This window comes from Cololabis saira, chromosome 4 (genome assembly GCF_033807715.1).
Source record: "Cololabis saira isolate AMF1-May2022 chromosome 4, fColSai1.1, whole genome shotgun sequence".
NCBI classification, from domain to species: Eukaryota; Metazoa; Chordata; class Actinopteri; order Beloniformes; family Belonidae; genus Cololabis; species Cololabis saira.
Genome location: NC_084590.1, coordinates 28340764 through 28368479, shown reverse-complemented (window position 1 = coordinate 28368479; position 27716 = coordinate 28340764). Strand labels below are relative to the sequence as shown.

Below are 27716 nucleotides of genomic sequence, written 5' to 3'. Positions count from 1 at the left end.
CCAGCCCATATCAGTTTAGATATGCAGCATGAAGCTTTTTCCCCCCATTGAGATATATTGTGCTTTCAAAGTGTTTCTTTAGATTTCTTGAGCAGTATATCTTAAATTCAGATAAAAAAAACTCAAATATGAACAAATAGAGAGTAAATAACACCTTCATAAGAAGAAGCCATTGAAAATTATGCTAAAAATTCCCATCAGTTTTTGATCTGATAAAACGGAAGTGGGAGGAAAAACTAAAACCATATTCATCATTTTAGAAATACTTCCCCTCAGTCATCATTCAGTCACCTTTGATTTAGTTAATTGCACTTTTATAATAAGTACAGTTTAAACATCTTTACTAAACAGTTATTTAGACAGAGTTCTTGCGTAGATTACCGAATCCTATCATAACGTATTCAGTCTGTTGTACATTTGTTGTCTTTTGTTTAACAAGTCGTTTAATGCCAGTATTGCGTGATAGCCTGTTGTAGTCGATAATACAAGTAGTTGCTATACACTGCAATTTGTGCCTTAATGAGAAAATAAGGCTTTATTATATTCCACACAATAATGAAAAGTACGGTAGGTCATATTTGACCATAGGAGTATTTTAAACAAGGGCTCTTTATAATAACTTTTAATTGTTTTCTATTTGTTTGAATTGTTTTATTGTCTTTTATGATAGTTGCTTTTTTCTTAATATATTATCCTGCACAAATTAAAATTCCCTTTGGGGATAAATTAAGTTAATTAATAACATTAAGTGTTATTTAAGCAAATTTAATGAAAAATGAAAAATTAATTGTGTAACACACCAAACACCCTAATTGCTCACTCATCAGTGCATATTGTAATGGAGCCTTTGTCAACATGCTCCTCTTTTTGTTTCTGTGAAACACAGGAGGCTGCTGCTGTTGAGTCAAACTTTAAGCCCCGTAAGATAAAATGAATTCATATGCAGATAGAAGGAGCAGAGGGATGCAGCCAGAGTCCATCAGTATTCATTTTGTTCCCATTGTTATCGCAACAGAGCAGTTCTGCCATCCAGTGAGGCAGCGAGAACGAGGCAAAGCTATTCAGTCCACGGTATGAAAGCGATGCCCTGCTACTCTTTTAAGATGTGGAACAAAACAGTTGCCAGGACAACGACGGGGTAATTTACAGTAACAGTTGGGCCACCTGACGTGCTTCAAGTTTTTCTAATGTTCCCAATTTCAGTGTAGCAATTTTTGCGTCTTCCCCAGTAAGACAAATACATCACCAGTCAATCCAGCTCCTTTTACTCCTGTCTTGAAATACAGCACCATATCATAAGAAAAAAAAGAAATGTCTAGCTTTTTTTCCCCAAGTCTGAACCCAAGAGTATTAGAGTTCAACTGAAGTCTCAAGCGGATTACAGAGATGTTGGAGCAGCAAAGTAAATTACCGGTTTCAGAAAGTGAAAAAGAAAAAAAATAAATAAATAAATCATACTTGGAGTTTGTTACCGTGGTAACTGAGTGTGAAGTAAACCTGGTCAAGGTTTATTTCAACATACCCCGAGTTACTTTCTGTCCCCCGCCCTTCATGAAGCTGAAACAAATTCAGTTTAATCAGACAATTGATCTTTAATGGCATTTTAGAGACGACTGAACAACGACGTGTCGCATTTGTGTCGGAAAAGTATGTTAATGATCTGAGTGGATTTTAATGCGGTCAAATCAGACTTGTACCCCGGTAGTTTTTTAAAGAAGTTGAGTCTTTTTTTTGTCACAGTTAGCCTATATGATACTATCCTTCCGTGCATCACAAATATCACTTATGTTCATATTCCACACAAAATAACTTCTCTCACTCATCTTCTCCCGCTTTATCCGTTCCCGGGTCGCGGGGGCAGCAGCCTCAGCAGAGATGCCCAGACTTCCTTCACCCCAGACACTTCCTCCAGCTCTTCCGGGGGGAGTCCGAGGCATTCCCAGGCCAGCCGAGAGACATAGTCTCTCCAGCGTGTCCTGGGTCTTCCTCGGGGTCTCCTCCCAGTGGGACATGCCTGGAACACCTCCCTAGGGAGGAGGGACATGCCTGGAACACCTCCCTAGGGAGGCGTCCAGGAGGCATCGGGTACAGATGTCCAAGCCACCTCAGCTGACTTCTCTCAATGTGAAGGAGCAGCGGCTCGACTCCGAGCTCCTCACGGGTGACCGAACTCCTCACCCTATCTCTAAGGGAGCGTCCAGCCACCCTGCGGAGGAAACTCATCTCGGCCGCTTGTATCCGCGATCTTGTCCTTTCGGTCACTACCCAAAGTTCATGACCATAGGTGAGGGTAGGTGCGTAGATCGACCGGTAAATCGAGAGCTTCACCTTTCGACTCAGCTCCTTCTTCACCACGACGGTCCGGTACATCGACCGCATAACTGCGGGCGCTGCACCGATCCGTCTGTCAATCTCACGCTCCATCGTTCCCTCACTCGTGAACAAGACCCCGAGATACTTGAACTCCTCCACCTGAGGCAGGACTTCTCCACCCACCCGGAGAAGGCACGCCACCCTTTCCCGGTGGAGAACCATGGCCTCGGTTTTGGAGGTGCTGATTCTCATCCCTGCCGCGTCACACTCGGCCTCAAACCGCCCCAGCACATGCTGAAGGTCCCGGTCTGATTAAGCCAACAGGACAACATCATCTGCAAAAAGCAGAGATGAAATCCTGAGGTTCCCAAACCGGATCCCCTCCGACCCCTGGCTGCGCCTAGAAATCCTGTTCATAAAAATGAACAGGACCGGTGACAAAGGGCAGCCCTGCCTGCCGGAGTCCAACATGCACTGGGAACAAGTCTGATCTACTGCCGGCAATGCGAACCAAACTCCTGCTCCGATCATACAGAGACTGGACAGCCCTTAATAGAGGGTCCCGGACCCCATACTCACTCAGCACCCCCCACAGAATGGCACGAGGGACACGGTCAAATGCCTTCTCCAGATCCACAAAACAAATGTAGACTGGTTGGGCAAATTCCCATGAACCCTCGTGCACCCTGCGGAGGGTGTAGAGCTGGTCCAGTGTTCCACGACCGGGACGAAAACCGCATTGTTCCTCCTGAATCCGAGGTTCAACTATCGGCCGTAATCTCCTCTCCAGTACCCTGGCGTAGACTTTCCCGGGGAGGCTGAGAAGTGTGATCCCCCTATAGTTGGAGCACACTCTCCGGTCCCCCTTTTTAAAAAAAGGGACCACCACCCCGGTTTGTCACTCCAGCGGTACTGTTCCCTTCCTCCATGCGATGTCGCAGAGGCGTGTCAACCAAGACAGCCCTACGACATCCAGAGACTTGAGGTACTCAGGGCGAATCTCATCCACCCCCGGTGCCACTGAGGAGCTTACGAACCCCCTCAGTGACCTCGGCTTGGGTGATGGATGAGCACGCCCCAGAGTCCCCACTCTCTGCTTCCTCAGTGGAAGGCATGTCAGTCGGGTTGAGGAGATCCTCGAAGTATTCCTTCCACCGTCCAACGATGTCCCCAGTCGAGGTCAACAGCTCCCCACCTGCACCATAAATGGTGCCGGCAGAGTACTGCTTCCCCCTTCTGAGGCGCCGAACGGTCCTCCAGAATTTCCTCGAGGCCTCACCGAACTCCTCCCAGACCCGAGTTTTTGCCTCCAGGACCGCCTGAGCCGCGGGTCGCTTGGCCTGCCGGTACCCATCTACTGCGTCAGGAGTCCCACCGGCCAACATAGCCCGGTAGGACTCCTTCTTAAGTCTGGCGGCATCCTTTACTTCCGGTGTCCCCCACCGGGTTCTAGGATTGCCGCCACGACAGGCACCAGAGACCTTGCGTCCACAACTTTGAACCGCCGCGTCGACAATGGAGGCAGAGAACATGGTCCACTCGGACTCAATGTCCCCCGCCTCCCCCGGGATCTGAGAGATAACAAAATAACTTGGGTTATTGAATTATTAATAACTATGTGGATATTGAACATACTATATTCTATTACCTTAGAAAGTGAACGATGCAGAACTGAGAGAAAAGTGTCCAACAGCCCCCAACACACACACACACACACACACATATACACGCACACACACACTTTTTTCCTGTCAACTTAAACATGTAAACATTTTCCAATTGCCACAAAGTCATCAAGTAGCCTAATTATCATGATATAAGAGTTGACATCATTAACTGCTGGAATTAATTAGTTTCCTGTTTAGACTTGTGAGTAAAGAAATTCTCCTCGAGCATGATTTCATCTTTTGATTTTTCCATTCAGTTGAAATTTCCAGTGTGAATACACCCGCCTGTTACGTTTGAATTACCTGTCTGAAATATGTAACAGTGAATATTGACAACAATATACTACATTGTTTTTTTCATTTATACAGTCATTAAAGAGTTTACTTCGTCTACACATTCACTCACTCTGTAATTTTCTCTGACGTAAACTCTCTTTTCCTTCACTGCAGCTGCCGTGTTGCACTTTTGTCTGGATATGTGCTTATATTCATTTTTGATTGCACCAATATGTTCAGTTCTACTGAACTAGAATAGGAAGAACTAAACTTAAATGAACTACTTAACTAAAATAGAAAGATCACTTCTATTTACTAAGCGTTGCCATGGTGAATCTCAGAGTCTGAGCTCCGTTGATGATGCTTTTTATGGTCGCAGTAACTCAAAGTCAACATACTCAGAGTTGACTAAACCGACTCTGAACACCTCCTAAAACCAAAGACTTTCTTAACTCAGAGTTTGTCGACTCCCAGTGCGTTTTTTGATTCAGAGTTTGTGAAACAGGCCCCAACTTGACAGTTGCATTAATTTATAAAACAGCACACTTAAAGGAGCTTGAGGCCGGATTGTGGCAGGATTTATGAAAAAAATCCGTATACATTTTAAGTTTTCTAGTAATAATGTCAGATGAAGCGTTCCAAACCCAAAAGAATGAGCCCTCTAGTGTATCTCTCCTTTGCCTTGAACAGGCTGTGTGCTGCAAAATGTGCTGCAATTCGGTCCCGAATTTCCCGCGCTGGGCTGCGGATGTGACGTCACATGACGCTGCATGTGCGTTCTCCCTGTTCTCCCGTGCCGGCTTCACTGTTGGCTGCAGTACCCCCAACGGCCGTCGTGGTGAAGGGTGGCGCTAGAGAGTCTCATTTCTTAAAAGGAGCCTCAAGCTCCTTTAAGGCATGTCATGGGCTTTGGAGGCATTTCACTGAAGCTCCACTTTAATTACTGACCCCTCTCCCCTGTGTTGTTCCCTACTGAAGCAGCATTGTTACGTCTCTTCACTGCCAGATCGTCAGCGATCCCACCCTGGGTGTATCCAGCCTTGTGATTTAATTATTCCAAACCTCTTAGTGCATGAACTGTTTCATTCCCTGATTGTTCCTTGTCAGGTAACCTTTACTGCTCCTGTGTTTTTCTGGACCTAATTTAGGGTGCTTTCACACCTGTCCCGTTTGCAGCAGTTGTTCCGGAACAGGGAGCGTTTTCCCCTAAAGATTGGATCTTTTGGTATATATGAACAGCAATCGCGCTCGAATGCGGCACAAAACAAACGAGCCGAGATCTCCTAGGAGAGCTGGTCTCGGCTCGATTCCATTCGAGACCTGGAGCGGTTCGTTTTTTTTATTTGTAGTGAGAACATAATCGACACAGCAACCGACAACTCCTGTGAAAGGGCTTATAACCATTGTTGTTTTTCCCAGGGTGCGGAAGAGGAAACTCATTCCGCGTTCATTTCTGACCAATGAGAGAACAGCTGGTTCGCGCATGGCATTTGTTAACAGCTTTGAACCGCTACAGACGTTTGCCTTGTGAACACAAACCCCACATACGAAAAACGAAACAACTGTATCGATTTAGCCCCTGAATCGGAACAAAACAAACAGGCCACAGGTGTGAAAGCACGCTTAGATTCTGGATTTAACTATTTTTGGTATGATCTCTTCTTGCATAGTTAAAACAAGACCGGGCATTGGGGACTGCTATCCTGAAGTTCTTGGAACAAGTTACCCCGAAACTCCAGTTTCTGCTTCTGCTGCCCTCAACGTCTGTTTTGACAAAACTGAATGAACTCTTTTTCTTGCCATGTCCTGAGTGTCTGTCTTTCCATGGGTCCAGCTTTGCTGATACATTACAGTGCGGCTCCATAATGCATCATTGCAAAGCTCTTTAAATCTTCCTGTAACATCAGCCAAACGACAAAGGAAGACGTAAATAGACAGGGAGCCGAGTGCTGCTTGCTTATCAAAAAGACTGGTTGTACAGTAAATAGCTGCGTGTTTGGATGTTTGTGTGTTAACAGATGAAAAGATACTCTTCTAACTCATTCAGGTTTTTGTTTTTTTGATGGACAGAGCAGATTAGCACTCCCGCTGCGCTCCTGATTTTGCTAGCTGGCTCTACTTCAGATCTACAAATCTCAGTTTTCACTGAAGGCTGTAAACCTGACTTGAACCATGACCTCCTGAGAACATCTGACACACTCCATCCTTATTCACTCTAAAATCTTCAGCCGGTTCTGCAAGCGGCCACATAAAACAAAGTGATTTACTTATGTAGTTATATAAACCTCCAGAGCATATATTGTAAGAATTGTTAAACCAACAATTGCAGGAGATGTTTTACAATTGGTCAAGCTTCGTCTCTTGTTTTTTTTTTTTTTTTTTTTTTTTTTTTTTACCTTGTCTGCACACATATTATTGATTGATACCATGACGGTAAACCAAAAGTGTATATATGTGCATTATTACTATATGTAATATATACATATATATACGCACACATATGCGTACACATACATAAATATACACATACAAACCCAGTGTTTTTTTGTTTTTTTTGTTTTTTTTTGGGGGGGGGAGGGGGTGGGGGGGGGGGTGACGACATCCACTGCCAATCCAGGAAGCAGGAACACACGGAGACACCCGTCAAGCACTGGAAATCTGCAACAAAAAACCACAAACAAAGCACGAAACCGGCACGGAGCCATCCAAAACACGAACAGCAATCGACCTAAATCTTGAGATCTGATCGCAGTCTGAGCTAAGCTATCGCTACCGCTACCTAAACCCAAAAACTAGAGAGCCAGCATGCAGGTGAACAAGCCAGTGTGTATGTCTATGTGTGTGTGTGTGTGTGTGTGTGTGTGTGTGTGTGTGTGTGTGTGTGTGTGTGTGTGTGTGTGTGTATGCATGTGACTAAATGACTATATGTGTGTGTGTGTGTGTGTGTGTGTGTGTGTGTGTGTGTGTGTGTGTGTGTGTGTGTGTGTGTGTGTGTAATAAACCAAACAAAGCTCCACCTGAAGTGTATCTATAGTGGGGGAGGGAGGGGAGCAACCCCGCCACCCGCGAGACCAGAGGCCGACAAGGAAGAGCCCGGAACCCAGGCCACCGGCAACCCCACAGAGGGGAGAAGTAGGAGGGAGGCAACCCACCGCCTGCGAGGCCCCCCCCCCACCCGGCGGCGGCCGAGGGGGCCCGCGGGCGGGGCCCCCACGGCGCGGAAAGAAGCAGCCAGGGATCCCGCGGCGGCGGACCGCGACCCAGGCAATCCCCGGCCACCCGGTCCGGGCCGGACACGCGGCCAGGAGGCCCTCACCCTTCAGGCCAATGACCCCCACCCGGCAGGGGGCCAGCCTGCCCGGAGAGACAGAGCCGCCCCGGCCGCCGACGCGGGCAGGCGCACCCGTCCCCCACGAAAGTGGCCCTCCAAGACCAGAGGGTCGCCCCGCCGTAGAGGCAGCGGGGGGGACCGGAGACGGGCCCGGAGAGAGGGAACCCCCCAACAAGGCGACACCCGCGCAGGCCCGACAACGGAGGGCCCCAGACCCAGGCATCCCATTCATTCATCCATTCACCTATCCGATACCTATACTAATAATAATATAATATACTATACATAATACTAATAATAATACTAATAATAATAATAATAATAACCATCTTTGTATAATATAATATTGATAAGCTTCGTCTCTTGTAGTTCATCAACTTTGGGATGCCTCGTTCCTCTACCATTTGTAGACAGTCCTAGTCATTCAACTGGCTGTGTGTTTTTCAGGAGAATCCGTACGTGATGCTGCGGCAGAACTACCAGGAACTTGAGGGAAATGACCGCTACGAAGGCTTCTGCGTGGACATGCTGAAGGAGCTGGCAGATATTCTCAAGTTTAAGTATCGCATCCGGCTGGTGGGGGATGGCGTGTACGGTGCTCCTGGAGCCAATGGAACGTGGACCGGCATGATCGGAGAGCTCATCTCAAGGGTATGTACAATATATACACTTGCTCAGACAGTATAGCTTAACCTCAGGTCAATAAATGCTCACATTTATTAAGAAATATGTACATAATTGCATATCAGTGTGTTAATATCTTCCCTGAGTCACCGATATACACAGACATGCAACAATCCCATGGATCGCTCAGCTTTTATTTAGTTCACAGCCAGCAGATTTTGTCTCCTGTTATTCGTTGATTTTCACTTGGATGTTGGCCTTTTCAGCCAAAGTATTTTCCCTTTCAAAACGGTCACAGCCTGTTGGCGGCTTGTTTCCCGTCAGCTCCTTTTCTTAAAGTGTCTGAATTGACCTTAACAGACTTTCCTCCCGAATTGGTCGGCGCTGTTCCCGTTAAATCTCAGACTGAGGCCTCACACTCTCCCAGCTATGGCGTGCGGAGCTGTTAACAGGCAGATAAGGTTATATAAATGGAATACATGGGGGAGGAGAAGATGTGAAAGAGGCGTGAAAAAGTGAGGGTGAATACTGGCGTGAGGAAGAGGAGAAGGGGAATGATGCGCAGAATGACTAAGAGGTGATCTGTCTTAATTCTGTGGGCTAATGGAGGGCAAAGCCATTAAGTATGTAAAGCAAGAAGTGCCTGTTCTTGTTACTGTCACGTCTTCGTCCCCCATAAGTTGCTTCTGGAAGGCTGACCTTTAGGAGGACCATAGTTTAAGTCAACATGTGTCTCCGATAGCAGCCTAAGCGGCAGACAAAAAACAAAGATGAGACATGCTTGAGAGGGATTTGTCATGGGACAGGGGTCATGTGGAGGCTTGTTACACAATGAGGCAAGAGGCTTGAGCTGGTTTGGTTTATAGCTATGAGACAAATTAGAAATATTGCAGAGTGAAGAAACAAAAGATACAGGAACAGCCATGCTTGAAAGTAAAAAAAAAAAAGGAGATAAAATAGAAAGTGGGTAGCAGCAAAGGAGGACAGCCAGAGGATATCCCGGACCACAGATACCTACATCCCTGCCAGTACCATTGAGGCTGAATTATACTTTGGCAAATGAGGGCGATTATTTTGACGGGTATTAGACAGCCTGAGCTTACCGTGAGTCAGCCCAGGAGCAATCCAAACTGAAGTCAAAGTACAGTATGTGCTGGGCCTTATCCAGAAAACTGCAGCAAGACAAGCAGCTATGTTACATCTCCAATGACTAAGCCCTCAAAGGCAGTTGCTGCATCCTAAAGGCTCTCATTTAATTCATCTTTTGAATTCCAAGTTTTGCTTTTCTCCTTTCTATGGACTAGCATGACACGAGTAAATGCAAATAGAAACCAGTACGATGCAATATTTAACAATCAACATTGAATTAGGTTGTTTTTTTTCAGTGATATGGAAAGCATATCAGCAGGCAGGCAAATGAATTTAGTAATATATATTAATATTCTATCATAAAATAAATAATGCAGCGGCTGTTATGTCTTTCTATTCATTTTTCATAAGATCAGTGGCTTTCTTTGTCCAAATTGACGGGGTTCTTGTTTCCTGCCTGTGTCTTTGGATCCAGTGCAGGAGCAGACCATCACACTTTGAAACACCATAAAGAGGGGGTGGGGACAGAAAAAAAAGACAGCTGATGATGGAGAGTCGGGCCTGCAAGCTGAGGATAGGGCAGCGGGGCACGTGAGACCTGTGTGCAGTGTAGGCAGGGGTGAGGATAAAGAAGTGGAAAATTAAGTGTGATGCTCTAATTCCAGCACTGGTCAGAGTGGGCTTTTGGATGAGATGTAGTTCAGATGTATGTCACACGCCCCTCTCATTTCTTAGCATAGTAACAGCATGATTCCAGTGTCATCTGCACAGCTGCAGCACAGCTCCCTCTATGCTCGCGCTCATCCTCCCATTCCCCTCCATCTCGCCAATCCTCTTAGTCTTCCTGCAGTTGACAAAGAGCGATGCTTTGCTGCTTTTGCTCTTTGCTCCTCTGGGAGAGGGGAAAATCCCTCGCAGTTGCACTTTGCTGGCCTGTATTATTAGTAGGAGTCTGTCCAGTATTCAGCAGCACTGACCGCTTCCACATGCGTGTGAGTTTCTAAGTGTGCGTTTTACCAGCATTTGCTTTGTCAACTGATTTATCTGGTCCATGCCCCCGTGGTGCCCGGCAGACACAGACGTCGGGCCCACGCTGGATTATCCTCACCGCGGATAGCGCTATTGCCGGACAAAGAGGCTGAAGGATACAAAAGGGCATTACTAGGGTTTGGGCAACCAATAGAGCTCTTCTCGTGTCATCCTCGCCTTCTTTTCAAGTGGTTGTGTCATAAATATGATGTTATTCCTCAAAGCTGTGCTCAGTATGTCTTTGAGTTTGTGTTCATGTGATGTGATTCTGCTCGCCTTTCAGAAAGCTGACCTGGCGGTCGCAGGCCTAACCATCACAGCAGAGCGTGAAAAGGTGATCGATTTCTCCAAGCCTTATATGACCCTCGGTATCAGCATCATGTACCGCGTCCACCTGGTGAGCAATCCTCCATATACTCTCTCTTTGACCAGTGGAAATGCCTCTCATACAGAACATACCACAGCAGGCTGCTGGCTATTTCTGACGGCTTGAAAAGACTCACCCCCCTCAAGTCTGCCACCCCTCTCTTACTGCCTTCAAATCCCTCTGTAGCTTCCCCTGCCTGGCACCTTATTGCTGTCCTCTCAGCTGCTGCTTTCCCCCCTGCATCTCTGTGTTTTCATGGCCCTCCTTTCCTCCTCTCCTCCACCCGTGGCTTCTTGCTTTTATCATTTCTCTCCCACCCAGCAGTGTCGACTTCTTTGCAGTGTCCAGTTCTTTTCATTTCTCCTGTGTGCTCCCATTTCTCCCTTCTGCTCCCGTTTGCCCCCCATTCTGCCGGTACCAGATGGCGGGTTTTATAGTCTGAAGTTCCTGATGAATGTAGCAGTTTCGCGGTTGTTTTCTACCTGCTCTCTGATTAGGTTGGGCCATCTTATTCACACAAGCAATGCCCTCCACGCGCAGCGGAGAGCAAGCCCAAGCAGGAAACAGTGTAGGTGGAAATGAGCCGGTGTTTGCAGAGTCAGTGGCCCATTAATCATCAGCCCTGCCCCAAAACCCAAGGTGACACAGGGGAGCCCAGCGGCGCCGGCCACGGTCCGCTGTGAGGTGTTCTGGCATGTGCACAAGCTAACGCTACTGTAGTCTCCCAGAGGCGCATTTACTCACATCCCCTTTCCATCTTGCTTTTGTCTCCACTTTTTGTAAACCTCCTTCCTTTTCTAACATTCCCACAGTCTGTCCACAGCTCCAGTAGCTGCAGTAATGAGGGACTCAACTGAACGGCAACAGCTGAGGAAAATCAATCAGTGCTTGCAGCAGGTGCAGCGTTAAATGGGCTGCTGGGCAGCATGTGACCTCAGAGGTGGGATGCAGGCGGGATGGGAGCCGCATGAGGAGATGATGTGGAGCTGATGTCTCCACAGGTCTGGTGATCAGAGTCCAGGAGTTGAATTAGGACAGAGATGACCTAGCTGATGCTAAATTTCTGGCTAATAGGTCAAGAAAAGAGAAAGAGAGATAATGGTATTTGAAAAGGCTGAAGGAAAAGAGAAGGATAAAAGCTAAAGAAGATCAGCATCTCCTGTCTTTGTCTCTCTCTTTCTATCCCTCATTTCCTCGTGCTCTCTTGACTTTTCCGTTACCCCTTGGTATTTTCTTAAATCCGACTCACAGTGGTCCCACAGCATGCTTTAAACTTCAATATTCCAAATTCTTGTACTGCATTTACTTAGTTCTAACCCAGTGACTATTGATCTGAGGCACAGCGATTTCAACAAGGGGGTTTGCTTTTTATCCTAAACTTTGAATGAAAATTTCAGTCTGATCAATAAGAGTGGCGAATGCGGTAAAATGAAGGTCCCTGCAGGGTATAATCTTTTAATCTTTGTCTGCCTGTGTGTTTGCGTGCGTTTGTATTGCATGTCAGTCTGTTTCTCCTTTATCTTACACAGTTTTTCTCCATTACTATGTTTTTGTTTTGTCACTTCTTTTTTAAGCTGCTAATTAATTTCTGTTTACTAAGATAATTACACTTTTTGATCAATATTGACAAAAACCCTGGTGCATACAAAAGAAAAATGAGGTCTGATCCTGGTTTGGTGAAAGCCCTCATGTGTATTACAAAGCTGTTTTAAACTATTGACCGCAGCCCTGCCTTTGAGGCAGGAAAACGAAGTAAGAGGAACATTTGAACACATCCAAAGTCAAGCTCCACCGCTTCTTGCTGTATGAAAACCGTCCGCTGCCGTAGCCGCGCTTCCAGAAGACTGTTGAGGGCGACGATGAATCACAACACTTAATTACATGCAGCGTGATTTTATGTCAGCATGTTACTTCACACAAAAAGATGAGGGATTTGATTCTCTGGAGGGGCCACTGCTGTTGTTTATTCGGAGTCTGCAATGATTAAAGATAGAGGAATAAATCTCACACAGCCTGCATCTTTCTGCAGATGAAGAGTGCTGCCATCTGTAGTTTTCAGCGGCTTTGCCAGCGCTACTTTGTGTCAGATTAGCGTGGTAATATACAATCATATAGTAGCACGCGTTGTATAATTTGCTATATAACATACATGTGATGGGAAGTCTCTTATTCAGCATCTCTCCAACAAATAACAATACCCCGTATCCAAAGACGCCAACACACTCTATCAACTCTAATATTCAACCTCAATTTGCAAACTTTGTCAAAGGAGGCAAGTGTGTTAAAGAGATGAGCGAGAGGTGCTTTATTAGACATAGGAGTTAATTGGGGGGGTCTATGCAAGCTGTGTCAGATTCAGCAGCTGCCCCGGGGGCAGTGCATCGCATAACAAGCTTTACAGACTCTCCGTCCGCACACCTCCTCAGGCAAAATGAAACAAACACACACACAGTCCTGCATTTTCAGAAAAGAAACATTTACGTGGTTCCCACACGCGCATAAAAATCACAGCGACTTAAAGCCAGACGATGTGGCGAGCCAGAGAGGCCGCGGGATGTTGTTGTGAACGTAACCCGGTGGCCTCTGCCGAATCAGCACCTGCAGTCGTTTCATCAGGCTGTAGCCGCTGACATCATCTGCTCTGACACAATTAGTAATGTGCACATCATCAAAGAGCCCGGAGTGAAAGACGCAGGGCGGCGGAGGCCCACAGAGGGCTGAGACGAGAGACGGCATAAAAGAGAATGAGCCAGAAATGGGTAGAAATAAAAGCTAGAGGGCGGGGAGGCGAACAGGTGAGCGTGGGAGTTAAAATGACAATAAGAACTGTCCTTCTCTGAGTCATTCAGACACACGGCCTTGGGGGGGGGGGGGGGGGGGGGGGGGCAGTCCGGTTGGAATAACAAGAGGCATGATGACTAGGTGAGGCCCAAGACAGCATAACCTCACCAGCTCCTTCAGCCATCATCATGATTTCAAGCCGATCCCCGGAGAGACAGGGGAGGAAAGGGAAGGTGGGAAGTTAAGAGCCAACAAGGGCAGCACAAGGTAAAGCGAATGAGTTCTCAATCTACGCATTAAGAAGAAGAGCAGACATACTTACTGAAGTAGGCAGCATTTCTGTGCTGCTCTATTCGTTGAGATGCTCACATAAAGGCAGGTGATAAAGGATGCTTCACCCCCTGCACCACGTCTGCATTATTTCACATCCTTAGATTTACCTCACACCCTCTTTTCATCTTAACAGAACCATAAACCTTCATGAAAGGATTCCTTGTCTCAACAGAAATCATTTAAACATAGCAGGAAATGTTTATGTGCAAACAAAATGGGCGACCTGTTGTCATCGTATCAGCTCATAAACTCACATTCAGGGGCTTAGCGAATCTAATTGTGCACCAGGGTAACTGCTATTGTCAATACTACAAGTTTGCTCGGTTATGTCTATTTTGAAGCTTTTTATTTCTCCCTTTGAACAGTCACTCCCACTCTCACATCGGTTGCTGTTCTTTTTTTTCGTTTGTTTTTTTTTTCTCAGCCAGCAGTCTGTGCCGAGCAGAGGTGGTCCTCGGGCCCCGGGTTGCCCAAGCACGTATCGTATCGGCCCTGCTCAAGATGACTGACGGCACAGACAGCTGCTGACAGGATATGAAACAGAGGCACGCACACAAACACAGACCTGCTGACAATCTGTCTTGCACTCCCAGAATAACCTTCTGAAATAAAGATGGCAGACCACGTTTACATCTGTGACATTTGTCTTTAAACAATCCCAGACCATCTGGAGGTGCTTCTGTTTCTAAAACACAGGAGCCTCGCTCTGTTTGCCGTAAAAATACAAATGTCATCTTCGCAGACGTTTCCAAGCTTGGCTTAACGACTGAGAACGTGGTCTATTACTACTACTATATTACTAAAACGGATTTAGTTCTTGCTGAATTTCACAAAAAAATGTAATACCAAACATGAAAGTTTTACACTTTAAATCCCACTCTATTCTGGTGACAAAGATAATGAGATTTACAGTTTTTCAGATTTCTCCCATATTGTCGTTGCAGCGGTGGAGCTGTCATTGGCTTTCAGCTGTAATTTTAAAGAAAAAAACAGGCCTGATCTACAGTGTCATTGTATCAACTTCTGAATCACTAATAGCTTGTAAATTACTACATTGACTTGATATTTGAAAACATAAGCTGCTTTTTGTTCTGCTTTGGTTTAGACTAAACTTGGGCTCGCGGCAGTAAAATGTTCCGCCGCGTTCACAGGATGGTCGCTATCCTCACGCTGTGCCATGCCGAGCAAATATGCAGAAGGATTTTATCAGAAGAAGGTTGGCATAAAAAAAGAAAATTTGGTTTCTCAGAGCAATGAAAGTGAATCAGATCTGCAAGCTTTGGAATTGGAAATCAAAAAGAAAAGAGCTGAAGGTTGTTAAAACAGTCAAGAGCCGGGAGGAGTGGAATGATTAGCATCTTCTGCCTTTTTTATAGATATATTCAAGGATTCAAGGGAAATTTGTCATTCGCATCACAATTGCATGAGGTGGAACAAAATTATATGTATATAAATAATATATATATATAATTTGTATATTATATATAGGAATTATAATATTAGCAGCAAAATCAAGGCTTGTAAATGTGTGTGTGTGTGTATACATATATACATATACATATATATATATATATATATATATATATATATATATATATATATATATATATATATATATATATATATGAAAAAGGGTTCACAGACATTGACTCATCATCTATGGTACATGTAAGATCATAAGCTTGATTATTAAACAATTTTTAAGACACATCGTGTTACATTATATTATACATAATAGCAACTGTTATTCATTTGGTTCTTTCGCAGTTCTCCATTTTTTTTTTCTTTCTCTTTTTTTAATACTCAGAGGTACCAGCAATAACAAGCCAGAAGCCTATAAGCCAGTTTTCTCGTCATTGTATGGAGCTTCTTTTTTTTTAAACATATAACATATTTCGCAGTTCTCCATTAAAATGTTCTCAAAATACGTTTTTGCTTTTCAGACAAATACACTCTATTGTCCCAAAGAAACACTTATTTTCTTACTGTCTTGTTTCTGTATTAAGCCGTGGTTATACCTTGATAAAAATGAGCTTCCTAGCAAGGGTGACAGGGCGTTACCCGAGGTCACACGTTTGCACGTCGATCCATACATCAAATGTGCAGAGTAGAATATTACCAGCAGTTAAATGTCTGCATGCTCGTGAGTGGGTCTGCTGCAGCGTCACCATGAATAACCTCCCACTCAACTCCTGATGCATGACAAGTTTATCTGAGCCCTGTACCACATGTCCTCTGTTCTTCTTGCTCTAATCTTTGCCTCTGCCTAACTTACTCCTTATTTCCGAGCAGCTCTTCTGCACCTTCACTTCACTGCCATCTGTTAGCTTTGGAGTCTCACATATCTGCACTTCTCTTCATCTTAGTAATAGCACCTTGGTGGAAACTTAAGATGTGGGCACACAGGGCTTGCAGTTCACAAAACGCTGCTTCAGCATGCACTAAAATGGACTAGCAAACAGAAGGACTCATGTCAGCACATGCTGCTCTTACCCCAGTATTGTCAGATCCAACTAAAGGCTGCTTGGCACCGACGCACTTTCTATAACGGCACTCCACCTCTGAGAGGCTATTGTGTCTGAGATGTCTGTGCTTCCAGTTTCAGATAGCTATCATCATTATCATCAGAAGCAATTACATTCTATAGATAGGCTGGCACACATTATGACTGGCAGGCTGTTTTGAATCCTGCTAAAAAAAATACTGGAGCTCACTCTTCTTTTCTACATTCTGCACATCTCCTGTGTTACTCAGTGGAGCTAATATGCCAGTGATTACATTAATGAATTTTCATCTCTGCACAAGTCTAAATGGGGCTTCGTTTATCATAACAAATGCCCCACCAAAATAATTTCACCCTCGTTGCCTCAAATTTAATTTTAAGGGCCCTCAGCAATGTATCACTGCAGTGTTCTGGTCTGCGTGAAGTCCCTCAGGAGCACATAATTGAGGATATTTCCATAAAAGTGATTTGGGCTTGTTCAGGTTGGCTCTGGGGGGAGGGAGCTGCCTGTTGTTGCAGGAGGGGATGATAAGAAATTTCTACAAGACTGACTGCGTAATCTCGTAACAACACTGGGACAGTTGGCTGTTTGATCACCTCCGCTCTCTAACTGTCCTCCTGGCCCTCACAGCCGCCTCCATTTCATAGTCATTAACAGATGGTGAACGTGCATCTGTGTGTAAATGGCTAATATCCCCCTGCTGACAAGCTATAAGTTGCATATGCATGCAGGAAATCCATATGCAGGCAAGAAATACAGTATGATTATGCACAAACGCATAAATACGCACGCGCAGTCATTCTGACACTGGTTCATCCATAATTGGTCTCATTTAGAGGACAATAGCTGTTGGTGCTGGATCATGAAACATTAGAAATTGCCCTCTGCATTTCCATTGGTCTACTGGCTGCCGACCCTATTTTAGCCACTTTAACTCTCTTGGTAACCAATCCAAACAGATATATAACAGCCTGTGGCTGCTTCAGCAGGCCTTTTGCTCAAGCCGAAGCTATTAATCTCTTTTCCTCTCCACACCCCACCCCCCCGATCTGGGCCACCGTGCACCCCCAGTCATGCTGGAAGTCAAGTATAGGTCATGGAAATGAATTTGTGTTTAATGTAGCTGTAATAGTTTAGTTGATTATCTGACCTTTCTCTTTAATCTGTGCACCCTTGTGGGGAGTCCAAATGCTGCCTGTTACCTGCATTTCTTTTAATAATTATGACCTCTTCTTATGCTTCATGAGTAGATGGCGTATTGTGCATAAAAAAGCATGGTTTGCACCAGAAAGATTAACAGAAAATACTTGTCAGTTAATATCTGTATTTCCTGTATTTCCAGTGCCAGAATCTGAAAATTAAAGCCTCTTATCTTTGGTGGTGTATCAGCATACAGCTCAGTGCCACTCTGTTGACAATTCATGGGAGACTGAGTTTGCGCTTTCATACAGTGTTGATCTGAATGTTTACATGCAAATGAGATTCACATAATTATAGTGCTATCAGTTCAGGACAGAGAAATCTATCCTTATCGCATCGAAATCCACTTATTTACTGTCACAGTCACCTTTTTTCATCTTCTCCAAATTAAACAGGCGCCACTGAATGTTCGTTTGCACAGACCAAATTGGCCTTGAGCACACAGGAATCAACATTCAGTGGTTCTTTTTTCCATTTAATCTCATCTTTCACTGTATGGGTGGGAGATGCTGCTTGAAACTTTTTTTTCAGGTTAATTAGTTCATTGGCACACTCGCGCATAAGCTTTTAACTCGTTGACCCTCCTCGATCAAAAGCTTGTGTCAGACTGGTTTGTGCTGTTTGAACATGAAATGAAGCGGTCACCTGTTCTGAGCACGTGGGAACGATTTCAGCTCTGTCTTTTATGTGTGTGTTATGTTTCAGGGACGTAGGCCAGGCTACTTCTCATTCCTGGATCCCTTTTCCCCTGGTGTCTGGCTCTTCATGCTATTGGCCTACTTGGCTGTCAGCTGCGTCCTCTTTCTTGTGGCCAGGTAAAGAGCTCAGTCGCTACGATACAAGAAGGGGGGGTGGGGTGAGAAAACAACAGTGAGTAAAAACACAAAAAGGTTAGTTTGGGTGACACGTGGAGCAGCAAACAGGTGTCAGTTCTCTTGCTTCTCCTCGGATTCTGTTTGATCTTCCATATCACAAAGGAAGGGACGTTGGCCCACCAACCGTGGGTCTCTAGCGACACACTGCCACCTGCTGGTCAGTCGGCGTAATGGCACAATTGCTGCTGAAATTCATCATTACAGTGGGAACACTGAGTGACAAAAAAGAACCATTTATCCTGCATAACAGCTTGCAGAATTAAATCAAGTTCCCAGCTCAGGAGTCGTATTACGCCTCTTAAGAGAGTTCTACGAGTGGCCTGAGGCATGTAATTTGAACAACACCTGTAAAAGTTGAGCGATGCAATTTTAATCACTGTAAGTGTTCAGAAAGGGATTTATGCACTTGTTTTTTCTGTTACTTTCAAATATACCCTATGTGATCATACTGGGAAATCATTTAGATGTATATGTCCCAGCAAGCCTCACTTTGCTCTTTCTAACTTTCTTAGCAATTTTGTTGCATTTAAAGGAAAGTATACCCATCTTTTAAAACAATGACAAATGAATCGTTGGCTCAAACCAGCACATAACCGGGCTTTTACTTTAATTTAATGCATTTAAACATGGGAAATACGCTGCCCTTGTCCTCACAACGGAAGAAGGCACCACATGGGGAGTGAAAGAGAGGTTGGTTCTCACTCTGCAGAGCCAAGGTGACTTTGCGCAAAGTTGATAATTACAGTCACTTTGCTCTTGTCATTCAGTCCTCCTTCCGCCTTCATTTCTTTTTTCGTCTTCTGGGTTTTCACTCTATAGTGCCTCTGTCACTCACTGTATATATAACCTCTATTGTCTCCTTCTACTCAGACTAACACCTTACGAGTGGTACAATCCCCACCCGTGTCTAAAGGGACGCTGTCACCTGCTGATCAACCAGTACTCGCTTGGTAACAGTTTCTGGTTCCCTGTTGGAGGCTTCATGCAGCAAGGCTCCACCATCGCCCCCAGAGCTTTGTCCACACGCTGCGTCAGCGGAGTGTGGTTAGTGTTAAACACAGCTTTCAGCATGCACAACTACAAACGTCAATGCACCTTCAGTTGTATCATGTGTGACTTTTGTGCACATTGCGTGATCATGGAATATATTTCATCTTGACATGATCTTGCAACTCAGTTAGTGATGAACTCTTTGCATTGTACATTTCTACAAATTGTGGATTTGCCTAATCTCAGCATTTCTGAACCAAAAGGAGATTAATTTTATACCTAAGAGTAACATGCAGATGACCTGCCAGAACAACCATCAGTAAAGTGTAAAGCTTTATATTCAAATTGACATTTAGTAGTTTTAAAGCTTAAACCTAAGCAAGCAGAAGTCATTAAACTATGATACCAATGTTCAAACAGGACTTTTAAATCCAAATCTAAAGGTCACAGAGTCCAACCATCTATGTGTTGAATGTTTCATGTTGCCTGAGCGTTCAATGTCTTAATCAGTTATTGCCACAGCTTGTGAATCATATTACAGGTGGCCAAAGACTATTTTTTTTTATATTTTTGGAAATGCTGAGATTGCAAGTATCTGATTGTCAGAAACTTCAAATGGTCACTTTTTACCCTGGTGGGAGGGTGGTGGCAGTGGTGCATGTTCATACATGACATACATTTCGTCCGTCTGCCTTTGCAGCTGAAACATCATCATCACAAAAAAAATAAGCATTGTCGCCTTTCTCCATGAACACCCACCCATTCCTCCACCACATCAACCACTGAAAATTCCATCGTGTCTCCTCGCAGGTGTGCATTCATTTTTATCCTCCTACAATTTCTCTGGGATAATCTATCTTCATGCAGCAGCTTATGCATATACATATGCTTATAGATGAAGACGTATGTTCCTTAAATCTGCCTTCCTACACAGGTGGGCCTTTACATTAATCATCATCTCTTCGTACACCGCCAACCTGGCTGCCTTCTTAACAGTACAGAGGATGGAGATGCCGATAGAGTCAGTAGACGATCTGGCGGATCAGACATCAATAGAGTACGGCACAATGCACGGTGGATCCACAATGACCTTCTTTCAGGTGAGCCCTTCATCATGCAAAATACATGTCAGCGCCGACTCACACGAGACACTCTTGTGATGAGTGGGACATCAGAGATGTGATCCTTGTCGTCACCTTCCTGTCTTCCTCCTCTAACCACAAGGTTTTATATTTTTCCTGCCTGTTGTCCGCACAGCCATTAAATATCTTTCTCCTCAAGGGGATGGCGCCTTGTCCACCTCCCACATTATTCTCTTTCATCTTCTAGAAATTTGACCTCAGAAAGAGACAGCAAAAGACAGGGAGAAAAAGAGGGAGAGAGCTTTTTGAGGAGGGGGACAATGAGGGATGATACTGGGGGAATAGAACGGAAACATTAGCTTCGTACTTCTTGGGGCTTCAATATCTACTGGAAAAAGCGTAAGACGGGCAAATAAAGAAAGAAAGACATCTCTGCAACAGTAAAAGTAGGAAATATATCTCTAATAAACATTTTCTTATCCATGACCTAACTGTTTCTCTCGGTTGTGTCTCAATTCCTGCTGCTGTGCAGAACTCTCGCTACCAGACCTACCAGCGAATGTGGAACTTCATGCACTCAAAGCAACCCAGCGTGTTTGTCAAGAGCACAGAGGAGGGCATCGCCCGTGTTCTCAACTCTAACTACGCCTACTTGTTGGAGAGCACCATGAATGAGTATTACCGTCAGAGAAACTGCAACCTGACTCAGATCGGAGGACTTCTGGACACCAAGGGCTATGGCATCGGCATGCCAGTGGGTGAGTGAGGGAAGAGAGGGAAACTCAAGTGAAACAGCGTGGAGACGTGCTGGATACACAATTAAGGACAGTTCACTGGAAGAATTGTTCAAAGTGTAAAAGAGGAAGGCTACTGAGGGCGGCGCTGATGATTTCACTGAGATGACTGACATAATTCACAGGAAAGCTGAGGAAGAAGAAACAAAAGCAACAGCATTAGCTGGATAATCAACACTAATCATCACATTTTAGAGTTAAATTGAAAAGTGTGGCTTCAGCATAGCTAAACTATCGTTTATCATCGCGAAGAATATTGCAAAAAATGATTAACTAAAGAGGCTTGCAGTTACACTTTAATAAAAGCTTTTTCTTCACTGTAATGGAAGATAGGGAGAATTTGAAAATTGTTCCGGTTAAATGTTTAAATGTTTTTGTTTGACTCCCTTGCTGCTCCCTGGGCATAAACACAAGCTTTACTTACACTATCATCTCAGGTTGAGTCAAAGTCCATAAGGGAAAAAAAACAAAATCCACCTCAAAGTAAAAAAGATTAATTCCGAATCTTTTGATGTTTAAAGATATAAATCCCGCTCCTGCATGCTGTGATGGGACCTGTACAACACTGCAAAATTACTGTAAGCCTTTTAATCTTGGATATAAAACCTTCTTCTGTAGTTACTGACATAATTCTTCATTTATCACTGGAAAAAGACATGAGAACGCCCTGTAAAGTAAAAAAGATGAAAGGTGCAGATATTTTTGTCTCAAGTTGCAGGAGCTATTTCAAAGCTTAGGAAGTCTTAAGAATCCCCCTATAGACAGCATTATATTTAGTCTTCTTTAACCAGTCTTTTGTACATCACCTTGCATTCTCAAAGCCTCTTTGAAATAACAAACAAACACAAATACAACAAACACAAACAAACAAACACAAACACATTCCCTGACACCCTCTTCAGAATTTGCTGGTATATCTAAAAAGTCACTGCTCTGTGGATTTTCTAGGCTCAGATTGTGTCACTGATGGAGTTAAAACCCACAATCAGACCCAGGCCTTTTTAGTGTTTTGTTTTTATTTATGTTTTTGAAGATTTATGTACACTATGCTATAAAATGAGTGCAGGTAGGTAATGATAGGATTGAGTTTGGATTAACATGGTCCTGATCCTCCCAGAAGGAGCAGACACAGCCTTATGGCATGCTCAGATATCAGCGAGTCTGTCAACACAGGAAAGGCAAGGTACGTAATTGCATGAACTATCAAGAAAAACACAATGACGTGACTTGGCTATGACTAACTGTGTTCAGCAGTTTATGGTCTGGCAGTGTGGGGAGGCAGCAGTGAGATATTTATGGAGAGAGAGAGAATAATGGCCCGCAGCTGCCGCTCGGTCCGTGCACAACAGGAACTGCTCTTGCAATCATACACAATTAGAGAAGAGAGTTGATGAGGGTGTGACACAGGGATACTGCATCAGCAAGAGGAATTGTGCTTTAAAAACAAGCCCAAATCATGACACTACGTTCACTACGTACGTACGCAAGGATATAAGTCTAATGCAGAAATGCATATTTTTCTATTTCCAAACTAACCACTTCTCCTTCAAACCAGGTGTTCTTTTTTTTTTTTATTTCATGTGCCCACAACACATTTTTTTAACAGCTTCGCGGTCTGTCGATGTGATATTTACTGAACATTTTTTTGGAAAGCAGCCCAGCACCATTTAGTAAGTTCAGCCCAAGGGAGCCAGGCTTGTAAGTTGTTTAGAGGTTGTCCTCGGGTTCCTTTGTTACCTCACAACACACACTTGCTTCAGGAGGGATCTTTGTTGGTTGATATTGTCAACCAACAAACTCCAGCCTCTTGAGAGATGCTTTTGTAATATTTTTTCATGCTGAACAATATTGTTACCTCATTTATAAAATTCCCCAAATATCCTTTCATTATTCCATCTTTGTATTTCAGTTTGTAACTTTTAGGGTAAGCTCCATTACTACTCCGAGAAAGGATAAACCAAACAAGAGCAGACTTTTTGCAATTTTTTGTGGCTGTTTGCAGTTGATGCCACTAGGTGTCACTGCATCGTACAGACTAGACCTTACAACAAATCAGAGCTGCCGCTAATACATCTGTTTCTTTCTATTCACTCATAACATCAGAATTTCATGTTGAAATGAGCTGCCTAAGTGAAAGACTCTGAATGCTTCACAGACCATCGAGCACCAATGTAAGCTTCATTGTGCAGTGGTGTGAGCTTTGCCCTTCTCTTCCCTCCAGGTTCCGTGTACCGTGATGAGTTTGACCTCGCTATTCTCAAACTGCAGGAGGATAATCGTCTGGAGATCCTCAAGAGGAAGTGGTGGGATGGTGGCAAGTGTCCAAAAGAGGAGGACCACCGTGCCAAAGGTTTTCTTTACTTTCTTTCTTTTTTTTCACCTCTCGTTATAATCAAACATTGTTAGTCCATTTCTCTCTACCTCACCTAAACTATCCTGCTACCTCTGCAGGCCTGGGTATGGAGAACATTGGTGGCATCTTCGTGGTGCTGGTGTGTGGCCTGCTGGTGGCTATTTTCATGGCTGTGCTGGAGTTTGTCTGGATGTTAAAACAGGCACCAGGAAATGAGGTGAGAGAGGGCTGTCTAACATGCATCTGCTTTGTCTCTCTTTCCCCTCCCTGGTACCCTCGCTCTTGGGGAGCAGTGAAGTTTTCCCAGACTAAACAGCTTTGACAGAAAATGTAATAACCATCATCGACCTCTGAGTTCCACTTGACGCAGCCTCTCTACATCCATATATATGACACATAATCTGCACATGATGTAAATACTATAATGTGATGTTAAATGCAGGGTGCTCCCAACGGGACTTTGCTCATGTGGTTGGTTTAACTGAGCCTTAATCCAGACAGCTCTTTATTTGAGAAAAAAAGAAGTAAGAAGCCTGGATTGATATTTAATTTTTTTTTCAAAGTAAAACTGAAAGAGGCCTGGAGTCATTTTTACACACAGAGAGTGAATGTTGGACTGTAATTGTCCATTTGTAGCAGTCAAGCAGAACTTTGAGGTGACAATGGACTGTCAATTAAACCAGATGTGCTTTGAGAATAAAAAAAAAAGTTGTAGCTTAATTAGTTTAGAGATAAAAGATGTTCCAAATGCTTTTTGATTATAATATGAACTGCATGAACAATATGTTATTTTATACATCTCAGAGTAACAGCCTCTAGAGTTAAAGCCAGGGAGCATTTTGAGGAAACATCCCTCAGTTTGAAGCATCTTAAACCGAACAGTTCACTGTTAGTTAAGGCTCCTGTTGGGCTGCTTGGACTGACACTGTCAATCCAAGATGAAATAGTTATCAAAGGTTGACAGGTCAGTGTGCATGCACTGATATGGTTATATTTCTGATGTCATGCCTTTTAAAAGATACTTGACTGGCATCCACACTGATTCTAAGTCAATAAACATTCAGAATGTGAAAGTCAAAATCCAACTTGTGATTATTTTTTTTAATTCTTTCTATGGGATAAATCGTGTGCCAGTAAGAAGTGAATTTGAATTATTTATATCTGAATGTGAATCATTCAATTTGATTGAAGAAAGACAGATATTCGCATATTCCCACTTCTGCGGTCAATAACTCATAAATAAAGAAATGTAAATGCATTAATGTTGCCTCTGTCCAACCACTGAGACACAGACAACTAGATACAGTACAAGCCAATTGTCATCAAAACAAGAACTTAAACTGAACAAAAAACGTTGATGTCAATATGTACCTGGCTGTATGATGCTTTTTTAGGGACCATCTACAAATTGTGATACCCAAATAAAAATATTCAATAACTTCACTATCACCAACTGTAGCGTCACCAAAATCGCTACGGTTGACAGTTGTCTCCTACTGATGATACTACAACAGTCAGATGGCAGACCGGATTATGTACAGGTTTTGTCATCGGCAACATTCAGTAACTTCATTATCAACAACTGTGGTGTCAGTAAAATAAAAGCAGGAAGGAATTAAATGTGTACCTGTACCTTGGAGTTGCTGGTTAGCACCGTTAGCCTCCAGTAAGAAGACTCCTAGTTCCATTCCCATTGTCTACCAGTTGTTCGCATTATGGTAATTCTCAAATCTTAGAAAATGGGAAACTAGACTCCTTTTCTTCTTGCGAAAACAAAAAGTTTTAAAACAAGATATCACTGATCAATCACAACATATGAATGAACGTGGGCTCATACATGCTTCTCTGTGCAAATAAGAGTATTCAGTAAACCTGAACCCTTTTCCTAAGTTTTGAGAATAATCTGGACGACTGATAGACAATGGGAATTGAACCAGGAGTCTGCCAGCTGGCCAGTACACCACTGGGCACGGCGTATTTTCAAAAATTACACGTATGGGATGAAATACGAGCTGTCAGACGCTGCTGCTGAAGTCCACAGACTATTTATGCTGCAATATCACGCACGTCGTTTCCTGAGAGCCTCGAAAGGCGACACACAAGTAGCTGCCTTGGCAAACATATTTTTAATACATGCATTACTCTTCCTGTCATACATGTTGGGATATGTTTTATTTATTTATTTACAAGCATGAGCATTGGGCTGTTGCTCGACATCACTCCTCCAGGTGTTTATGCCAGGTATAGACAATGTAAAACGCGTTACTGTCGTAAAATGGACTTCTTTCCATCTGCGTTTGACTAGCTTTACCTGACGCGAAGGCCCGGATGTGTGGCACAAAATATTGAATAGAAAGACTGAATTTGAATGAAGAGAAGTGAAACTGAGAAGTGAGAATGGATTAGGAGGCTGGACTTTTCTATAGATGAAATACAGTTTTGATTTTATTGTGATGCACATTCAAACCAATAGATTCAATTTCAAATTAGTCCATTCAGATTTTAAAAGAGATTATTCAAATCAATCCATTCAGGTTAAAATCGAATGATTCACTTTCAGATATAAATAATTCAAATTCATTCCCTACTGGCAGAAGATTTATCCCATATCTTTCTGAGCAAATGTTTCACTCTATCTATTATAACAAATTAAATTGTATGCATATTTGCGTCTGAGTATTTACAGATTTATAGCTGCTTGAATCTGTTTAGTTGCCATGGGCAGCATGTGGAGGTGGATAATTAACTTCTCCGGTCCTGCACTTAAGCATCAGTATCTTGACTTTATGTACTTTATAAACCCAGTGGTGCACTTAATCATCATCCATGGAGATGAAATACTTGTGCTGCATGTGTGTAAGAGAGAATACGTCTTCCTTATCTACTATATGTGTTGCTATTTTTCTCTATAGTCCCGCTATTTCATCATCATAAACGTAACCCTGAAATGTATCTGTTTTGCGAGTGTTACGTCTATCATGATCCTGATCAGTCAGTCAGTCAGTGAGTTGTCTGGCCTGTCTCCCTTTCTCTTCCCTCTCTAATCCCCGTGTTCCCTCTCTTTTACTTCCTCTGTGAATGATTGCAGCAGTCAGTTTGTGAGGAGATGCTACGAGAGCTGCAAGGCATTGTTCTGTGTCGCGAAAGCCTTCAGGTGAGGCGCCGGCGAGCGGCGTCCATACTGCGGCCGCGGCCTTTGCCCCTGGAGGAGCGCCGGGCACGAGCCGCTGCCGTCAGCCTCAGTAATGGCAAACTTTGCGGGGGCACCGGACTTCCTGAGCCCCTCTCCCACAGATTGTCACAGGAGGCCGCCCTGGTCGCGAGAGGGTGCACCCACATCCGGATTTGTCCCGAGTGCCGACGTTTCCAGGGACTTAGGATGCGTCCTGCCGGGGCCACTGGGGCGCTGCCGTCTCCCACGCACAGTGAGGAAAGCATAGAGTGGGACAAGACCACAAATAGCAGTGAACCTGAATAGCGGTCGGGAAGTCCAGGAGGACTGTGTTTTCCAGCAGCCACCTCCCTTGTTTCCAGGGATCAGAGATCATACAGTATTTTGTTTCAGCTATTTGGAGCTTGTTCTTTCTTGAAGGGCGGGACAATGCTATGGGCTTGGTTTTACCCCAAAGGCTACAGCCTACGGTCAGTTTTTGGGATCTCCTTGGCTGAATTTTTTCCTGTACAAGATAAACTGAGGATTCTGTCCCTCGCGCTCTGTCCCTGTTGGCCGTTTGTACTCTACAAAACAGGATGGACAAAAAAACAGCTATGGGGCATTTGTACTATGCAGTATTTTCAGTCATTTATCATTGTGCTGGTTCTCTATTTTTTTTTTCCTTTTTAAATTATTCCTCTGTTGGATTATAAGTACTGAATATTGTTATTCTATTGTTTCAGTGACAAAAAAGAAACTTTGAACCATTTTTTTTAATCTGACATTTTATTGTACGAACATGAAATGCCTCTAGAGAACTGCAAAGATGAACTAAAACAAGGTCATCCTTCAAATCCTTTCATTTTGAAAGTGCCAAAAACCATAAGTATTACTGTACCTATAGCGGCTGAAGAAAGCGCCACAGCCTTGAGAAGACGACAAACTCATCCCAAC

General features: G+C 43.9%; 1 protein-coding gene across 1 annotated transcript in view; it reads left to right on the top strand.

Annotated features, from left to right (window-relative positions):
• The window catches only part of grik4 (glutamate receptor, ionotropic, kainate 4), a 182189-nt gene extending 154859 nt beyond the window's left edge, over positions 1 to 27330 (top strand). The window contains exons 11-19 of the mRNA XM_061720530.1: positions 8035 to 8238; positions 10613 to 10726; positions 18220 to 18329; positions 19260 to 19433; positions 20314 to 20479; positions 20994 to 21219; positions 23477 to 23605; positions 23707 to 23825; positions 26697 to 27330. Of these exons, the coding sequence (XP_061576514.1) occupies positions 8035 to 8238; positions 10613 to 10726; positions 18220 to 18329; positions 19260 to 19433; positions 20314 to 20479; positions 20994 to 21219; positions 23477 to 23605; positions 23707 to 23825; positions 26697 to 27086 (1632 nt within the window). The 3' untranslated portion in view covers positions 27087 to 27330. The remainder of the gene's footprint in view (positions 1 to 8034; positions 8239 to 10612; positions 10727 to 18219; positions 18330 to 19259; positions 19434 to 20313; positions 20480 to 20993; positions 21220 to 23476; positions 23606 to 23706; positions 23826 to 26696) is intronic.
• Positions 27331 to 27716: the final 386 nt, after the last annotated feature.